The sequence below is a fragment of the Lepidochelys kempii genome, chromosome 9 (assembly GCF_965140265.1).
Source record: "Lepidochelys kempii isolate rLepKem1 chromosome 9, rLepKem1.hap2, whole genome shotgun sequence".
Classification (NCBI taxonomy): Eukaryota; Metazoa; Chordata; order Testudines; family Cheloniidae; genus Lepidochelys; species Lepidochelys kempii.
This window is the reverse complement of record NC_133264.1, coordinates 64,719,712-64,736,365: the sequence shown is the minus strand read 5'-3', so window position 1 is coordinate 64,736,365 and position 16,654 is coordinate 64,719,712. Positions and strand designations below refer to the sequence as shown.

Sequence of the window (16,654 nt, the reverse complement as noted above, 5' to 3'; positions counted from 1 at the left end):
ACCAGATGGCATTTGCAGAGCAAGATTTGGTTCACTGGATGGAGTGACTATGGAGACTTGCAGATGGGTTGTGGTAGACACGAAGGATGTGTACTGGTGGGAATAAGGCCTACCTCATGCCAGCAGCTGTACATGATGGCGTAGAGTCTCTCCGAGGCCAGCTGAGGTCGATAGAGACGCAGTCCTTGGGTGACGTGGTCTGTTGTCTCACTGTTGTTAAACCTCTCGTAGGGCATCTTTCCCAGAGAGTAAACCTCCCACATCAGAACCCCTGTCAAACAGAAATGCACATGGACAGTTCATGGGGCAGAAAGGGATATAGGATCATATCTGAAGCAGTTTCCTAGAGGAGCTGATTCTCTCTGAGTCCACTCAACCACTCTTTCCCTGTCAGCAACTTGAAATTTTGTCCTCCCAACTCACCAAAAGCCCAGACGTCAGACTTGCTGCTGAATTTGCTGTACAGAAGGACCTCTGGGGGAGACCACCGGACTGGAAATTTGGACCCCATGGAGCTTGTATATTCATCATCTAGTACATACCTGCAGTAAATACACATTTTATGTGATGTTGCTTCACATTTTTTTCCCCATTCATTCACTCTTTCATCTAATGAACCTCTCCTGCACCCAGTCAAGCCTGAAAGGAAATGGAGAGACAAGACAGAGACAGAGAGGGAGGAAAATACACATGGATGAGATGGATGGGGTGGAGGAGCGAGTGATAGAGAGGAAGAGACAGGAAGAAGGAAGAAAAAGCTTGGTGAGAGATTTGGATGAAGAGAGAATACAAGCAGAAATGGGAGAAAAGAAAAAAAGGGTGAGAAGGAGGAGGAGAGTGAGAAAGGGATGAAGAAGATAAAAGAGATGCAGAGAAAAAGTGTGAAAGAGAAAGGAAGAGAGACGCATGTGCATGCATGTACACTGACCTGGAAAGGCCAAAATCGGAGACTTTCACAATTCCTTGGTCATTCACCAAACAGTTGCGAGCAGCCTGTAGGCAGAAAGATGGGAAGAGTCATAGTATCAGCATTGAATATGGCATATGAAATACACAAAGCACACTTCCCTGAGGGGGAAATCACTGCAGCAGTGACCATCCCCCATAACAAACAATGTGCCAGGCACAAAATGGCTTGCCTTGGTCTCCGGCTCAGAGGAAGGCACTGGTTGCCAAATCACAGCAACATGGCAGCTCCTGTCATAGAGGAACGTGAACTAAGATTTCTCTAGGTCATGTTACTGACACCAACCATGGGGAGGAGAGGACTGAGCTTAGCAGAAGTTGGCGTTTCACCCAAGACATGTCAGAAAGACTTGGCAGATACAGATGCACCACAGCTAACACCATTCTTGCATTGCTACAAGGTAGATCAGGCCAGGTTGGAGATTTTACGAGCAGCATTAACCCTACTCAGCATCTTCCCGGGTCCTTTAACTAACTCTCCACCATCAGGATTAGAACTGGAAATTCTGCTTACACGTTACCCAGCCAAATGGTTCATTTTAGCTCTTGTATTAAATTTTCAGCCTTCTTTCCCAAATATCTCTCAAGTGCTGAGGCCCTGACTTTTAAAGCTGTCTTCGGTTTCGCAATGCTAGTTTATGGGTGCCAATAATTTTTTTCATTTTCACACTCACTGGTACTGCAGGTCTGTTACAATAGAGCTTTAACTACCTGATTTAACAGACATCTAGGTGACGTTAACTGCATCAGCAAATTGCAGACATAAAAAGAGAGTCATGCTTTTAAAAATGGGGTCCTGAGATTTGGCCTACATTTAAAAGTTAGGTTGACATAACTAGACATAGTTACGTCAGTCCGGGGTGTGAAAAAAACACAACCCTGATCTAATTCCCAGTGCAGACACAACTCTGTTGATGGAAGAAGAATGCTTCTGTTAAGTAGCTAACGTTGGGAAGGTGGTGTCCCTACACTGATATCAAAACCTCCTCTGTCAGTGTAGGTTACATCTATACTAGGGGGTTACCCTGGCATAGCTAAGTAGACACAGCCTGAGTCTCTTCTTTTTTCTACTACATTTGACTCAAAGAGAATCCTGCCCGTGTTGCCTAAAGCAATGTCTACCACTGCCTGAGACCAGAGAGGTCCTCCAGTCCTACTTATTTGCTGAGAGCACCAAGTGGGCAAAAATGTGGTTGAAAAATCTTGTGCTTTCTTCAGTCTCTCTACTAAACGGCAAGAGGAGCAGAGGCTTAGGAGGGCTGGACTGTACATATGGTACACACTACTCATATTCTGGGAGGGAAAGGAAGGTGAGAGAGATGCTTTGCAGAGAGAAGGCTGCATGGCTGCCTCTACGTGCTCATGAACAAGCTGGGCTCAAATCAAACTGGTCAAATCAATGTAAAGGAATATGTCGAACTTGCTTCACTGACTCAGTTCATTAGTTCCTCCAACCCAAAATCCTCTCCAGCAGTAGCTGAACTCTTCAAAGGATGCTAACCCCTGGGCTCTTCCTGGGAGGAAATTCTTTGCTGACCCCTGCAGCAATCTGCTGATTGTCGAGAACATGAGATTTGAAGTTGATTTCCCTCTCCATCTTTAATCTACACAACTACAACTACAATCAGGCATTGAGTTGTCCAGCCCCAGGATATGACTGTAACCTCCCACATCAGTGACTCTCACAGGGTCATTACACCCTAAGTGAAGAATCATTTCCTGTTATTTGTTCTCAATTCACCACCCATGAGGCTGTGTCTACACTGCCACTTTCAGCGCTAAAACTTTTGTCATTCAGGGATGTGAAAACACCCCCCCGAGCGACAAAAGTTTTAGCGCTGAAAAGTGCCAATATAGATAGTGTTTTAGTGCTGGGGGTCACACTCCCGGCAATAAAGCTACCGCCGCTCGTTAGGGGTGGGGGTTTTTTATCGTTGGGAGAGCTCTCCCCCGGCGATAAAGTGAGTCTACGCTGCCCATGTCACAGTGCTGCCGTGGCCATGCTGTAACGTGGGTAGTGTAGACATACCCTAAATTTCACTGAGGAGAACTAGATTTTTTGGGTTGTGTCTGTAAGTTCAGCCAAGCCTTCTTCAATGACGCCCTTTGTCTCTCACAGCACTAGAGGTGTATCACTCATCATGTTCCTTACGGACCCTACCAGGTCTCGGTGCAGGAACTGCTTGGATTCCAGGTACTCCATGGCCTCACAGACATCCTTGCACATCTCCAGCAGCTCAGAGGGCTGGAACCGCCCCCTGGTTTCCCGCAGGTAGCTCAGGAGGCAACCCTTGGCCATGTACTCGGTGATAATAAAGATAGGGCGCTGCTTGGTGCAGACACCATACAGTTGCACCAGCTTCTCATGTGACAAGTTCCTGCATTGTAGGACAAGAAAATAAATTAAACTGCAGAAAGTGGCTGGGGAGATGCTAGGAGCATGGAGACCGAGATCCTGGCAAGGGCAAGCATTCCAAGACTGGTATCTGCTGGCAAAATTGTGGGGGAAGCGCAGTGCTAAATAGAGGTGGGAATGGCAGTGGCCTCTCATCGCAGAACAGGGTGGTTCCTCGAGGGCAGGGTTGGTGTCCATAGGTGGAGCAGTGCAGGGAATGACCAGGAGTGAATGAACCTGGAGGATGAATTCTGAGGATGTTGCAAGGCCAAATGAGACATCTCTGTAGTAAAGACCCCACAGGAAATACACAGGATTTGTTGCCACTTACATCATGACTTTGGCTTCCTCAATGAACTCATCCTCTGACATGGAGCCCTCTCTGATCATCTTGATGGCCACATCAAACTGGCCTCTCCACTTCCCATGCTTCACCACTCCAAACTGTCCAGTACCCAGCTCCTTCAGGAAAGTCAAGTCTTTCGGGTCAATCTCCCACGATCCTGTAACAAACAGCAGCATGGGCAATGATGTGGAAGTAACTCACCTGGACAAACTTATGCATAAGAAGGGATGCTGTTAAGAAAGGTGCAGGCGCACTGATTGCAGGGACCCTCACAGCCACCCCAACCCTAGCCTGTCCTAGAAGGGAGGGATCCTGGTAGGGGATGTTCTAAGAGCTCTGGCAAGGGAGCAGCAAGTCACTGCAGGGGACGGTGCAGTAGCACTGAAGGCAGACACAAGCGGTAACGTGCAGTACCATCACACATGTATGAAAGAACAGCAGGCATTACCATAGCCCAGTCCTGCTGTGGAGGGGGCATTCTTTTGTTGTTGAGACACAGGGTATTTCAGTCTGGAGATGAGCCCTGAAACACAGCAAAGAGGTTACAGTGTGAGGTACATCCCTGCTCTATGTACCTCCTGACGTTCCAGAAAAGAACATGCGTCTCCAGCATCCATGAGAAGACAAGAATATTCTTGCATCAGCACAAACCTACAGTCTTTGCTTTGAATCCCAGTGCTGCCTGTCCTGTTGAGCTTCCTGGGGCCCAGAGTGTCACAGCCTTCAGAAACAGGGGGTGCCACAGGGTGGCTGGCCCCTTTAAGGGCAGTCAGTCCAATCTTCCTGTCTTTAAGCCAAATGAGCCCACCTCAGGCCACCTGTAATTAGCTGCCAACCAGCCTCCTGTGCAGTCAATTGACTAGTGAGTCCCTAGGAGTTCAGTTGGAGGGTAGCAGGCTTACAGAGAAGGGCTGCTCCCAAGGAGAGGCGCGCCTAGAGACACTAGCAAGGGAAGGTTGCTGCCTACTGAGTTCTCCCACCCCAGGGAAAAGGACTAAGGTAAAAAGAGGCCCCCCCGGGGGAGGGGAGGAGGAGGGCTGGTTGGATGTCACTGGCTACCGCTGGCCTGACTTGAGGAGCATAGCCCAACAAAGAGGGCAGTGGGTGTCCTGGGCCAGAGGGAGGAGCCTGAGAGGAAGTCCTCTCAGCTCTAAGGAGGGCTGGGAAGACCCTGACTCTAATGCAGGATTCTCATTACACCAAATAAATCAGACTCCAGGAGAAAGGGAATACTGTTTCAAGCTCTGGATATGAGCGGTTTATTTCTGAATCCAAGGAGAAGAGGAAGCATGCCAGCAGGGTCTTGGTGTGCCACAAGGGGGTGCTCTGGGACTGCACCCTGCTACTGGGAGCTAGACCAACCCCTGCATGCTTGTTCTGCGCAAAGTAGTGCCGCTGAATGCAAAGCGGGAGTTTCATCCTGCCTTTGCTTGGATGGTTTCACCCTCCTCTGAATTGCTGCCCCCTCTTTGAGAGGTGGTTGCTTATCATGCCTGTAGGCTTCTGTTCTTCTAGGGACCCCAGCGATAGGGAGTGGGTCCTGCTGCCAGAGGTCAGCTGGATAGGGGAGCCTTCAGCCCCTTCCGGTCCCATTGCTGGAGAGGGAGATGCAGAGCCTGTGTAGGGTATGGGACCCTGACAGGAGTCTGCTCCGCCCGTGTCCTCTTTCCCCTTGCTTACTCACCAGCAGAGTTGTGCTGATGGTACATGATGAGCTCCGGGATGGTGTTGAAGAGGTGTTTTTCTGCCAGGTAATACTGACTCTGGGGCGTGGAGCACACCACGTAATGGCGGATCACTCCTTGCAGGTCCCTGCAGAATCAATCACACTCCGAGTCAGTGACTGTGGGGTGGGGAGTGCCAGCTAGCAAGGGAGGTGGGCCTGGAAAGTGGGCATCAGAGCCGGGAGAAGCAACGGGACAGAAACAAGCTAGCTGCCATACTGTGCCTAATGAAAGGAAAACAGCCTCGGATGGTGCTTACCCGGAGGACTTGGCAAACACAGAGACTGTGTATTTTCCTGTCTTGCTGGTGGAATCTCGGACAATGTAGCCTCCTTCTTTCCCCTGAAACACAGAGAGAGGGGCTTCAGCATGGAGGACAGGGCTGGATGTCTGTGAGGAGACAAGGGATAGAACCAGACAATCCAAACACCCCCCCCCCACACACACACACACACTCATACTCATTCCACGGGGGAGTGGGCAGGCAAGGGTTAAAGTGAACTGGGTCCTGAGGGGCTGGCTCACCGGAGGGGGGTGAAAAGAGGGCAGCATCTCCACAATCAAATGGGGAGCCCAGTACAGGCTCTCCCTCACCCTCAGACTGGAGTAGATTGAGTTCATTTTGCTTTGTCTTCTGACTGGATTCTTGGCCTTGGCCATCCCACCCTGGGCTGGGCTGGGGCTAGTGGACTCTGCAAAGCAGCCCTCTGGGACCATCCATCTCTGCCTGATTGGCAGAGCCATTTCGCAGCAGGCTCTACTCTGCCTCCTAGTGTTAGGAACAGACCCCTGCCTAGCTCAAAGGAGGCAGCAGCTTTATAGTCTATGCACATCAGGCCAGATCCTTGGCTGCTGTAAAGTGACACAACCCCCCACAGACTTTGATGGAACTACCGCAATCAGCGTCAGCTGGGGATCTGGCCCAGCCTCGAGATGATGTTAATTCCTATTGAAATGGCACCACTAGCCAAGCCAGCGCCAGCCCTTCTCTGATTTTTTCAGCTGGCATGACAGCGAGGCTCCACTGCTCCTAGACGAACACGACAGCTTCCCTGTGTACCGCTGGGGCTCAGAGAGCCAGACCCAGAGCAGGGAGAACATGCTGTGGAGGTGACCCCTGGCTTTCCTTGCTGGAGGAATCGGGTCTGGGCTCTGAGAAGAGCGCAGCAAGGACTGCAGTGGAGAAAGGCTCCCAGCAGAGCTAGGTTGCTTATTTTTGCTGAAGTCACAGTCACCTCTTGCTTCAACAGTTGCTCGGCTTGGCTCCGGGTTATGTTTTTTGAATACCACCTGGAAAAAGAGAACATGGTCATGATCAGGAAGAGGCCTCTGGATAGGAGGCACTGTGGGGGTGGACACACAGGTCTGTGGTGACACAGAGGTAGGATGACCATACGTCCTGTTTTGGCCGAGACAGTTCCCTTTTTCAGCTCTGTCCCAGCTGTCCCTACTTTTTCACCAAAACTGTGCATTTGTCCTGGCAGCAAGGCAGAGCAGGAGAGCAGCAGCTGCTGCCTGGGGGGTCAGCTGAAGGCAGCGGTGCCTGCCAGCAGGAGAGCAGAGAAATTTGCTGCTGGCAGGCACTGCTGCTTTCAGAGCTGACCCCCCCGGATGGCGCGGAGCTCAGGAGGTTAGCCCCAGCCCTGCTGCTGGTGGCGTGGGGCTCGGCCGGTCAGCCCCAGCCACGGACAGTGTGGGGAGGGCGGCTCTTGTGAGCCCTGTGTGGGGGGAGGGCCCTGAGGTGAGCCCCAGGCTGTCCTGTTTTTAGTTTAAGAAATATGGTCACCCTATGCAGAGGGCCTGGTTGTGCGACAGGCAGTCACCATTCTCCAGCCCCACATTCCAGTGCTGTATCCTCAAGCAGGCCTGTGACAAAAGCACAGTAGGAATGAAAGGCTCTGGGGCTGAGCCAGCCCCCTACGCCCCCTGTGTGGGGCGGAGGGGGTGGGAGTGGCAGAGCCGACCCCCCCCACGCCATCTGTGGGGCAGAGGAGGCTCTGATGTTAAAAGCTGAACTCTACTACTTAATAAAGAGAGATCCCAATGAAGCCCGAATGCCCAACTGGCCTCATGGCTTCTCATACTCACTCAAAAATCTCCAAGGAATTCTTGGCTTTAGTGACGTAGTTATTGGGAATGTAACCTTGCTTCCTACAGGAGAAGAGAGAACCCATAAGACTCTCCTTAGGGAGCGCAGGGAGACCCAGGATTCCTGGCCAGAAATCCTGGTGGAAAATGGCCACAGAGAGACTAAAGCCCACTGGGGCCAAAGAGTGTCTCTCCGTGGACTCCGGTGGGTTTTGGATCAGTTCGGTACCAAGGGCATGCACAGCCAGCCCATTCCAGTCCTCCTCCTTCCTCTGATCCAAGTGAATGAGCTGCCTCTCCCTCCCTGACGCTGGCAAAGACTGTTAACCTGCGCCATGGAGCTGCAGCAGGCCCAGGGGTGACCCCACCCAGAGGGGTCTGTCCCCAGCACAGACTCTGCCAGCACGTGTCTGCAGGGCGCACAGGCTGCCTACATTTAGCTTTCAATCAGCAGGATGCTGGGAGAGGGGACAGTTCCCCACTGGCTCCTGCACCATTCTAAGGGAGGCACACCCATGTGTGGGGGACGTAGTTGCGTGCAGGGGTACATGGGTGCACATGTGCTCTGAGGGTGCCCTCAGGAGGGGGGTAAGTGTGTACAGGATTGTGAGTGTACAGGTCCCTCCCCCACATTATCCATGCCAGGACTCTTACCCGTTCTTGTCCCGGGCTCTCAACCAGGGCAGGTTGCTCTCCTCCAGGATGAAGTACTCCTCTCCCTTCTGCAGCTGCAGGTCCTGGGCGTTCATTGGCTGGTAGTCGTACAGCGCCACCACCTTCTTCAGCTCACTCGCAGTGCTGGGAGACGGCTCGGGGGGCAACGGCTTCATCATCATCTTTCCAGGGTGGGGGGAAACACAGAACACAGTGAGGGCCCAGCGTCCCGCCCCTCACCATGTGCAGTACAGAGCGCTGTTGTAGGGTTGGGTCCCTGATCATGCCACCCTGGGCCTGGCACTGCCTTTGCCCCACCTCAGCTCCCCCTGCGTGTTTCTCCAGTGCATTCACCTGCACCCAGGAACGGGTTAAACCAACATGTCCCCTCTTGGGGTCTCATTCATCAAGTCCTTACAAAATATGTACAGTTCCTCTGGCCTGTCCAGGCTCTAAGCCTTCCTTCACTCAGGGCTTCAGCTTTCCCCAGGCTCCCAGTTCCCTCTCAGCAGGGAGGACTTGCCAATTCTACTGTGGCCCCAGGGCCTCTCTAGTGCAACTGTCCTCCAGGCCTTTTCCTTGCCCCCCTAGGCTCAAACTCCTTCCCTTGCCAAAGGGGCTCTACAGCCCTCCTCCTTGGGGTTCTGCTTGAGCTCTCTCAGGCTTCCCTAGCCTGCCAGCATCAGGAGCCTGCAACAGGAGAGCCTTCCTGCTGGCCTCTCTCTGGATGGAGCTAAGAGCTCAGCAGGCTGGCACACCTGGTGATCCTAGAACCACCTGTTCTGAAATGCCTTGGAAAAGGGGTGGCTGGCCCCAGACCCCCACTGCTCTCCAATGAGACAGACCACCCCATGACAAGTACCGACCCCAGCCACTCCTCTCATACCTGATCCTCCTCAGGGGTCGGGGGAAGAGGCTTCTTTGTCTTGCGATGAGACCCGGGCTTTAAACCTTTAAGATAAGAAACAAAGCAAAAGAAGCTGAAAAATTCATCAGGGTCAGCGAGTGGTGAGATGCTCGGAAGGTGATGGACCTGCCTTCCAGAGATGGGGTGAGGAACCAAAGCACAGAGAAGAAGAATGGAGGACCGACTGGGGGTGGAAGGTGGTGTCTTACTTCCATTCCTGCTCTCCAGGACCTGGCAACCCATGGCGTTTTTGGCTGTCTGAGAGCAGCATAGGTACTGGCCGTCAATCCAGAAGCAGGGGTGGTATTTCTGCACCAGGTCGTTGTTGTAACGGATCACTGCAGCAGGAGAGAAAGCCTGTTTGTACAATGGGCGATGTCCCCTCCACAAGGAGTAAGAGCTTCACCTCCTAGGTGCTCCCAGAATACAATTAATAAACAGTCAGATGAAAAGGATGGGAGGCTCCTTAGTAACTCACATCAGCTCTTCACTCAATGCCCCCCTCTTGAATCACAGTTGCACCTAACTATCTCTTCTCTATCAAGGCTTTGCTCTTACATACAGTACTGGGACATCTGAGTGTCCTGGCTAGCCAAAGCCCATAACTCTCAGTTATCCAAAGGCTGGATCTGTCACCCAGGGTTTGACCGAAGCTGCATAGTTCCTGGACAGAGCTGCAGAGTCTATGGGAAACCAGCTGGCTTTTTATCACCAGGAGAACCCGAACACAGACATCAAAGCCTGCTGGCCCAATAACCCAATCCCCCATTACCTGAAACCTTCAGCCCTCCCCCAGGCCTTCAGGCAATGGGGATTGGCTTGTTTAGTATTCAGTCATTTGTCCTCTCCTTCGGGTGCCTTTTCCCTCTGACTGGTTTAGACAGGGGTGAGACAGGCCTTCTCTCCAGCAGGATGCACCTTGGCCTGCTGAGGTTTGGCAAGTCCTGGCTTTCCAATGGTCCTGAAATTAGAGGCTCCAGTGGACAAGCTCGGACCAGACAAAGGGAATTGTGAGGTGGTTTTAGGACAGCTCTGTGACCATAGCACCTCGTACCCCCCAGTGTGCTTAGGGAGTTGGTGGTGGATCTGAGTGGGTGGCATCGCTAGTGATACTTCAGTAGCTGTGCTGGAAAGACAAGAGGGAGGAAGACATTAAAAACCAAATGCTCAGCCCCAGCAAGCCTGCTTTGCATTGCCCCAGGAATAGAAACCAGACAGCTGGCTTCATTGTCCAGCTGTGGCCTCTCCTTGTGCAGAAGGATCCTGCAGGGGAGTGAAGCCAGCACAGCACTGTCCTCAAAGCCCCTAGCTTCAGGGGATGGCTGGGAGTACTGAGTGTGGCTGGAACACCCTTGCACACCTGCAATCCCAGGCTGCTAGGACAACTCCTTTGGGGCTGTGACAGTCAGCACAGTTCAGGGCAGCCCTGAGGCTGCTCTATGATGTTCCTCAGTACCAGGCCTGTGTCCAGTGACCGGAGGGTCAGGGAACCATAAAAGGCATGCACATGCTGCAATTAAACACCCGCTGTTGGCCCATGTCAGCTGAGCCGGGCTCATGGAACTCAGGCTATGGGGCTGTTTAACTGTGGTGTATATGTTTTGTCTCAGGTTGGAAAAGGGTCCCAGAGCACAGGCTCCAGCCCAAATGTCTACACTGCATTAAACATCCACCTAGTTGACATGGGCAGCGAGGGTATTTAACTGCAGTGCCGACATGCTTACAGCCATGTTTGTGGTTCCCCTTCCCTGAAAGGTTCCAGATGCCAAATGGCCAGGCCTGAGGTTCTGGCCCCAGGCGTCCAGGCAGCAAGAAGCTGGGCTGGTGTGATGCCCATGCATTAAAAGATAAATGCACAGACAGGCTGGGAAGTTTCAGCGTTTTGCTCTGATGAGCCAAACATCCCAAGGGCGTGATTATGCAGCACAGCCTGTGAGCAGCTCCCCCGGGGAGTCAATGAGAACGGCTCATAGCCAGCTGCTGCACAATCGCTCTGTGGGCCTGACTCCGTGTAATTACATACTGCCTCCAGCAGGCCCCTTCCTCCTTTAGCCCAGAGCAAGGGAGAGGCGAAGTGGGCCCCCAGCTCGACCTCTGTAAAGCCGTCACTCTCCTTGCACGGCTGGCACTAAACTGGCCTGCTGTTGCCTTTCCAAAGAACTGCTGTGGGGAAGCGACTATGGGTGGTTAATTCCTAAAGCTGCCCCTTTTCTCCCAAATGCGCCCACTCCAGCTCTGCAGCTGGAAACTCCTGTGTGCTGAGGAAGGTCAGCGCTGGATCTGGAGACACACCCAGGGCAGAGGAAGCGGCTACATTCTGTGCGGTGGCACTGGAAATGTCAATTTCACTCTCCTTGTGCGGGTCTCTCTTCGTCTGCCTGATTCAGAGACACCCCCCCCAGGACTAGGTACTAAATCAGCTGTTCTGTCCTCATTACTAGGTGTCAGATGCACCAATGTCCCTGCACACAAGGTTCCAGGACTGTCATGGCAAACTGTCACAGGTGGTTCTCCAGCACTATACTGCAGCACAGCACCACCCCTCACTGGAGAGACACCCATCCTCTCCCAGGAGCCAGGACCGGCCAGTCCACATGTTCTCTAGCAGCATCCCTAGGTTCCTGTCAGTGTGTGGCACTTGATGGGCAACCAGCGCTCTGTTATTCTGGGCTGAGTTTGGCCTCTGAGGGCAGCAGCTGCTGAGGAGTGACGTTAAGGGCTGCAGGGTGGTGAGCTGAAGGCACAGCCATTGCAGGGGTCTGGTTTATGGGGAGACCGGGGCATGCTGTCTGACAGAGTGGAAGCAAGGGGTAGGATCCAGGGCAGAATAGTGTGAACACAGCACTGTCACCCAGCTGAAGAGCTGATCTGAGCTACAGGCTTTGCTACATGCCTGCTGTTTAAGAAGATGGGGGTTGTCATGCAATAACTGACTTCCCCGTTATCAGACTGACATCCTTCCGGCTTGCATGTGTGAACTTCCCTGTGTCATTTCAGACAGCTAATCTCCCCACTCACACACAAGCCCACACCCACACACCCAGCTCCATCAGATTTCAGCTGGCCAGAAGTGTTAGAGCCCTGCTGCACGGCATCATTGCAATATGGTCCCGGCTCAAATGAAATGATGATGATTCTAGCCCAAAGCTGATGTCATTGCCCCATCAGTAGCCACTAGGACTTGGGCGGAATACAGACACCTGCCTTGCCCCGTGCAAGATTTTTAAAAAGGTGTCATTGTAAAGCCAGAGACTCACCATTCTTCAGCTGGTGGATCCAGCGTTTGCGTAACTCCTCCGTCGGGGAGAAGACGTAGAGGGGCCCTTCATCATATACCACCTGTGGGACAGACAGACTTATGCTCTCCAGAGCAGCCAGGGAACCTCTTTAGGGAGAAGGTGGGGACTGGGGCCTTTAACCTTTTGCTGCAGAGCATAACCCCTTTAATTTTGTTCTGGCCCCTTGGCTGTGCTTATGAGACTGTGACCAGGAGGTTATAAATAAGCCCCCTCCCCCAAGACTTTCCACTTCCTCCTTTGACTTTCAATATTTCAGGGGCTGCTTTGTTCACCAAACAGGACTCAGACAAGCAAAGAATGTGCAGGGATCTTATAGGGCCCAGTTGCAGATTATGACTGGATCAGAGATGGGCTAAGGAGGGGAAATGCATACAGAATTCAGTCCACAAAGAGCAAAATGTCTTTTAAGTCTCCAGAACTAGAATCCAGAAAACTGTGTCCGTTTGTAGCTAACCAGCCAACCAAGATATTGGAGATGGGCCTGAATCAAATTCGCAGATCTGAACACCCTCAGATCCAAACTCTGCAGCAGACTCCAGGTTCTCTTGTGGATAGAACCAAAACCCTGGATCTGAAATTTGGGGGAAGTTTGGATCTGGATTCAAATGGTGCATCTTAGGCCCCGATAGTCACCCTGACTCAGACACCAATGTACCTACCACATTACAGCCAGCACAGTAAAACGGAGAGAAAGTTACTGTATAAGCAACACTATGTAACAGAAACTAAGGCTACGTCCACACTATGAGCTGGGGTATACGAGCTTGTTGCGCTAGAGTGAGTATAAATAGCGTTGCCGCAGTAGCACACGTGGCAGCAGGCTGAGCTGTGCCAAGTACATACCCACCAGTTTCACATCAACATCTACTCTTTATTTGGTCCCCAACACCTCAGTGTCTGAGCACCTCCCAGTCCCTTAATGTATTTACCCTCACAACACCCCTGTGAGGTAGGGCAGTCTCATTATCCCCATTGTACAGATGGGAAGTTGAGGGACAGAGAGACTAAGGGCTTGTCTACACTTGACAGTTGATTCAGATTAAGGTTGGGTGCGAATGCAAAGCACAACAGCTATCCCAGATTAGCGCCCTGGGTGGGCACTCTGATTCTGGAGTACGAGCGCAGTGTTCCTGGTTAGCTTACCCCACTTTCAAAGTGGATTAAGCTCAGCACCCTGCGTGTGATCCCAGTACAGCAAAGCATAGGAACACTGGTCCTACCCCCCACCCCATCCCTGCTACCTTCTCCTCATGCAAAGCAAGCCCAAGCTCATTGCAGCCAGCCCCAGTGGGAGCTGAGGGGAAGTGTGACTCACCTGGAAGGGGTATGGGAACCGCTCTATGATCGAGATCTGCTCCATCTCATTATAATCCTCCCCCTTCCTCTGCAAGAAACAGGCAGAGAAGGTGGATTTATAGTCTGGAGAATTGGGTGCCTGCAGTACCCAAGTGCCAGCCCCTTAGCTTGGACGTGCAAAGTGTCCTGTTGGCTCCACAGATCGGTGCTGTATAATGAATTTGCTGTGTGCTCTATGGCTCTGGATATCAGGGCTTTGTAATATGGGCAGCTCCCCAGTCTTTGGGGATTTGAGATCTTAATCTGCTCCAGCCTTTCGCCGCCCTCTAGCATGTCAGAGCACACAGAGCCGCATCCATTCTGCAGCCTGCCCATCGCCCAGGCATCAAGGGATCTCAGAATGAGGCCTCCGTGCCAGCATGGGAGCTAACAGAAGACAGACAAACCCAAAGCCTGCTCCCCTGCCTCTGCTACTCCAGGCATCAGGGCTGGGAGAGGCCCATGAGATTGGGAAAGCAGCCAGCAGTTACCCCCTACACCAGTACTTGCTTCTGGCGTATGCTCTACCTGACATGCCATCTGACATGACAGAGCAACAGGGCTAACAGCCATGCAGTGGGGGCCAGTGTACCCAGATGACTAGAGTGCAACATCCAAATGCCCATCTGGAAATGGAGTGGGAACCTCCCCCATGCCCTGAGGAACTGAATCAGGGAACCCCCCATCAATGCCCGAGGGGACTGGAAAGGCCTTGCTCACTAATTCCCTAGGGGCCTGCAGCCAGAAGCTCCCACCTTAATTCCCCAGAGGAACTGCAGCCAGTTCCTGGGGGGCTGGCCTAGGACTCAACTCTGTTTCCAGCAAGAACTGGGGCAGGAATCTCCCCACATGGGCTGGGCACACCCTGCAGGTATGGTGGGGAGAAGGGCTGCAGTCGGCCTGTCTTCCTGCCAGGGACAGCTGGGCTGGGAGGAAGCGCTGGGGATGGGAGGAGGGGGGCAATGTCAGCAATGGGGACGTGTCCCTTTCTTACCGGCACCTGCCGCTCCAGGGGAGGATTATTCTCTGGAATCACCGTCTCCACACAGGTGATTTTCTCTATGTCCACAGACCCCTTCTTACTGCCTCGTCGCTGCAAAAGAGAACAAGGGAAAGGAATTGCGGGGGGAGGGAGACTAGACCCCCATGATCAGAATTCTGCACAGACACTGCCCCCAGACACCTACACGTAACTCCCACTGACTTCAGCATCCGAGGGAAGGATTTAGCCCAGAGCCTAATACTCCTCTCCAGCAGTTCCTGGAGCCATCGCAAGGTACCAGCAGGTTCCCCTGGAGATCCTGGGATGCTGGGCTCTGAGCTGTATTGGCAGTCTCCTGAGAAACTGCTCTAGGAATAAATGCCTGGCAGGGCACATGCTCTTTTACCCTGGTGAGCACGGGAGGCAGCTGTAAGCTCCTAGACTCTGTTGCAGTTCCATGGTACTAGAGAGGGATGTGAACTGCAAAGTTTGGGTGTGGATCAGCATCTGGGATCCAAGCTTTCCCAGAATTTAGGAGGAGGAGAGGGGAGGGGGTTCCCATTTTACAGAGAGAAAGGGGCCAGCCAGTAAGCTTGGAGTCTGATTTGCACCCAAGCTGGCTGCAGGGTTAATCTCTAGGCACGAGCCTGGCCTGTTACCCCAGATTCTGTCTCTGCCTTAACAAGATGTATTGACAGAGTTGGACATTCACAGTGACTAGATCAAACCTCAGACCCATACACTTCCCTTCCCCCTCACCTCTATTCCTCCGAGCACCCTCCGCACTCCTGGCCCACTGCCACTGGGAGTCATTGCTTGACCCAGGGAAAGACTGTTTCTGTGTCCTCCAGCAGGGGATCAGACCCTGGTGGGGCTAAGCCTTCTGCAGAGCCTCCCTTGCCCCATTAGCGATGTCCCCTGCTTTTCTCTAGGCTCTGGGACTCACCCCACGCTCGAAGTCATACTCATAGTAGGAAAGCTTGCTTTCTGTCAGGAGGAAGAGACGCTTCTTGAAGTTGAGAGGAGAGGTTTTCTTCTTCTGCTGCGAGCGCTTCAGGAAGATGCTTTCCAGGATAGTGGAGGCCATGCCTTCCTCCTCCTCCTCTTCTTCCTCCGCACCACGCTCGCTGGGCTGCCGCTGCCAAAGCAAAGCAGAGACCAGCCAGTCAGTGAGCAGCCTACCAGATACTGCCAGATCATCATGCAGAGTTCTAGACCTTGCCCACAATCCAGTCCCGCAACTGTCATTGAAGTCAATGGGACATCGTGGATGCTGGTGCTCTGTTAGCTCACACTGTCACCTAGGGAAGGCAGAGCGAGATCCCAGACTGGCATTGTGCACCCACTTGGACTGGGATCTGAGCGAGCTGGAGATATTAATTGCTGGATACATGGTCACAAAGACGCAAAGGGAAGGGGGAGTAATTTACACACTTGATCTTTATCTTTCAGTTTCCTGTTTTACTGCTGATTTTTTTTTTTTATTGCCGAGTCCCAATAATGACCAAGAAAGATATGATGGTATCTGAGCAGGTTTCAGCTCTGGTCAGATCCCTAATGCTGTTGCTGGGAACATCCTCAGGCTATCACAGGCTAACCTCCGACATGACGCTGGCTGAAAGAGGAGGGAAAGAAAGGAAAACCCTATCTGAAATCAGCCAGTGGAGACATAGCTGACTCTTATCAGTGATGTACAAGAAACCTCAAAAAGTGTGTGTGTGTGTGTGTGTGTGTGTGTGTGTGTTTGTTGGCAGGGGGGAATTCATTTGTCCTGTTTCTTTATGATTCAAATGTGGGTGATATTTCTGGGGAGTTACATGGCTGATTGCCATGTGATAATATCTTGGAGGTTTGCAGCTAGCATCTGGCTACTGAACAAAGTGGCCATAAAGCTACCCTAACTGAGTGGCTTCACCCCATCCTCCCCCACTATCCTTAGTATACGGGATGCCATAGGC

The 16,654-nt window shown here is 52.4% G+C and overlaps 1 protein-coding gene across 4 annotated transcripts in view; it reads right to left on the bottom strand.

The window, feature by feature from the left end:
- BTK (Bruton tyrosine kinase) overlaps positions 1-16,654 on the bottom strand; it is a 29,506-nt gene that overhangs the window by 1,270 nt on the left and 11,582 nt on the right. For 3 of the 4 annotated variants that reach the window (XM_073360793.1, XM_073360792.1, XM_073360790.1), the window contains 17 exons: positions 15,643-15,834; positions 14,709-14,807; positions 13,695-13,763; positions 12,338-12,419; positions 9,290-9,418; positions 9,060-9,124; positions 8,174-8,355; positions 7,520-7,582; positions 6,667-6,721; positions 5,691-5,773; positions 5,392-5,519; positions 4,156-4,230; positions 3,693-3,864; positions 3,128-3,344; positions 929-993; positions 424-542; positions 114-271 (listed from right to left, as the gene is read on the bottom strand). In XM_073360793.1, the coding sequence (XP_073216894.1) occupies positions 114-271; positions 424-542; positions 929-993; positions 3,128-3,344; positions 3,693-3,864; positions 4,156-4,230; positions 5,392-5,519; positions 5,691-5,773; positions 6,667-6,721; positions 7,520-7,582; positions 8,174-8,355; positions 9,060-9,124; positions 9,290-9,418; positions 12,338-12,419; positions 13,695-13,763; positions 14,709-14,807; positions 15,643-15,783 (1,902 nt within the window). In that variant the 5' untranslated portion in view covers positions 15,784-15,834. The remainder of the gene's footprint in view (positions 1-113; positions 272-423; positions 543-928; positions 994-3,127; positions 3,345-3,692; positions 3,865-4,155; positions 4,231-5,391; positions 5,520-5,690; positions 5,774-6,666; positions 6,722-7,519; positions 7,583-8,173; positions 8,356-9,059; positions 9,125-9,289; positions 9,419-12,337; positions 12,420-13,694; positions 13,764-14,708; positions 14,808-15,642; positions 15,835-16,654) is intronic. The other variant, XM_073360791.1, reaches the window with a different exon arrangement.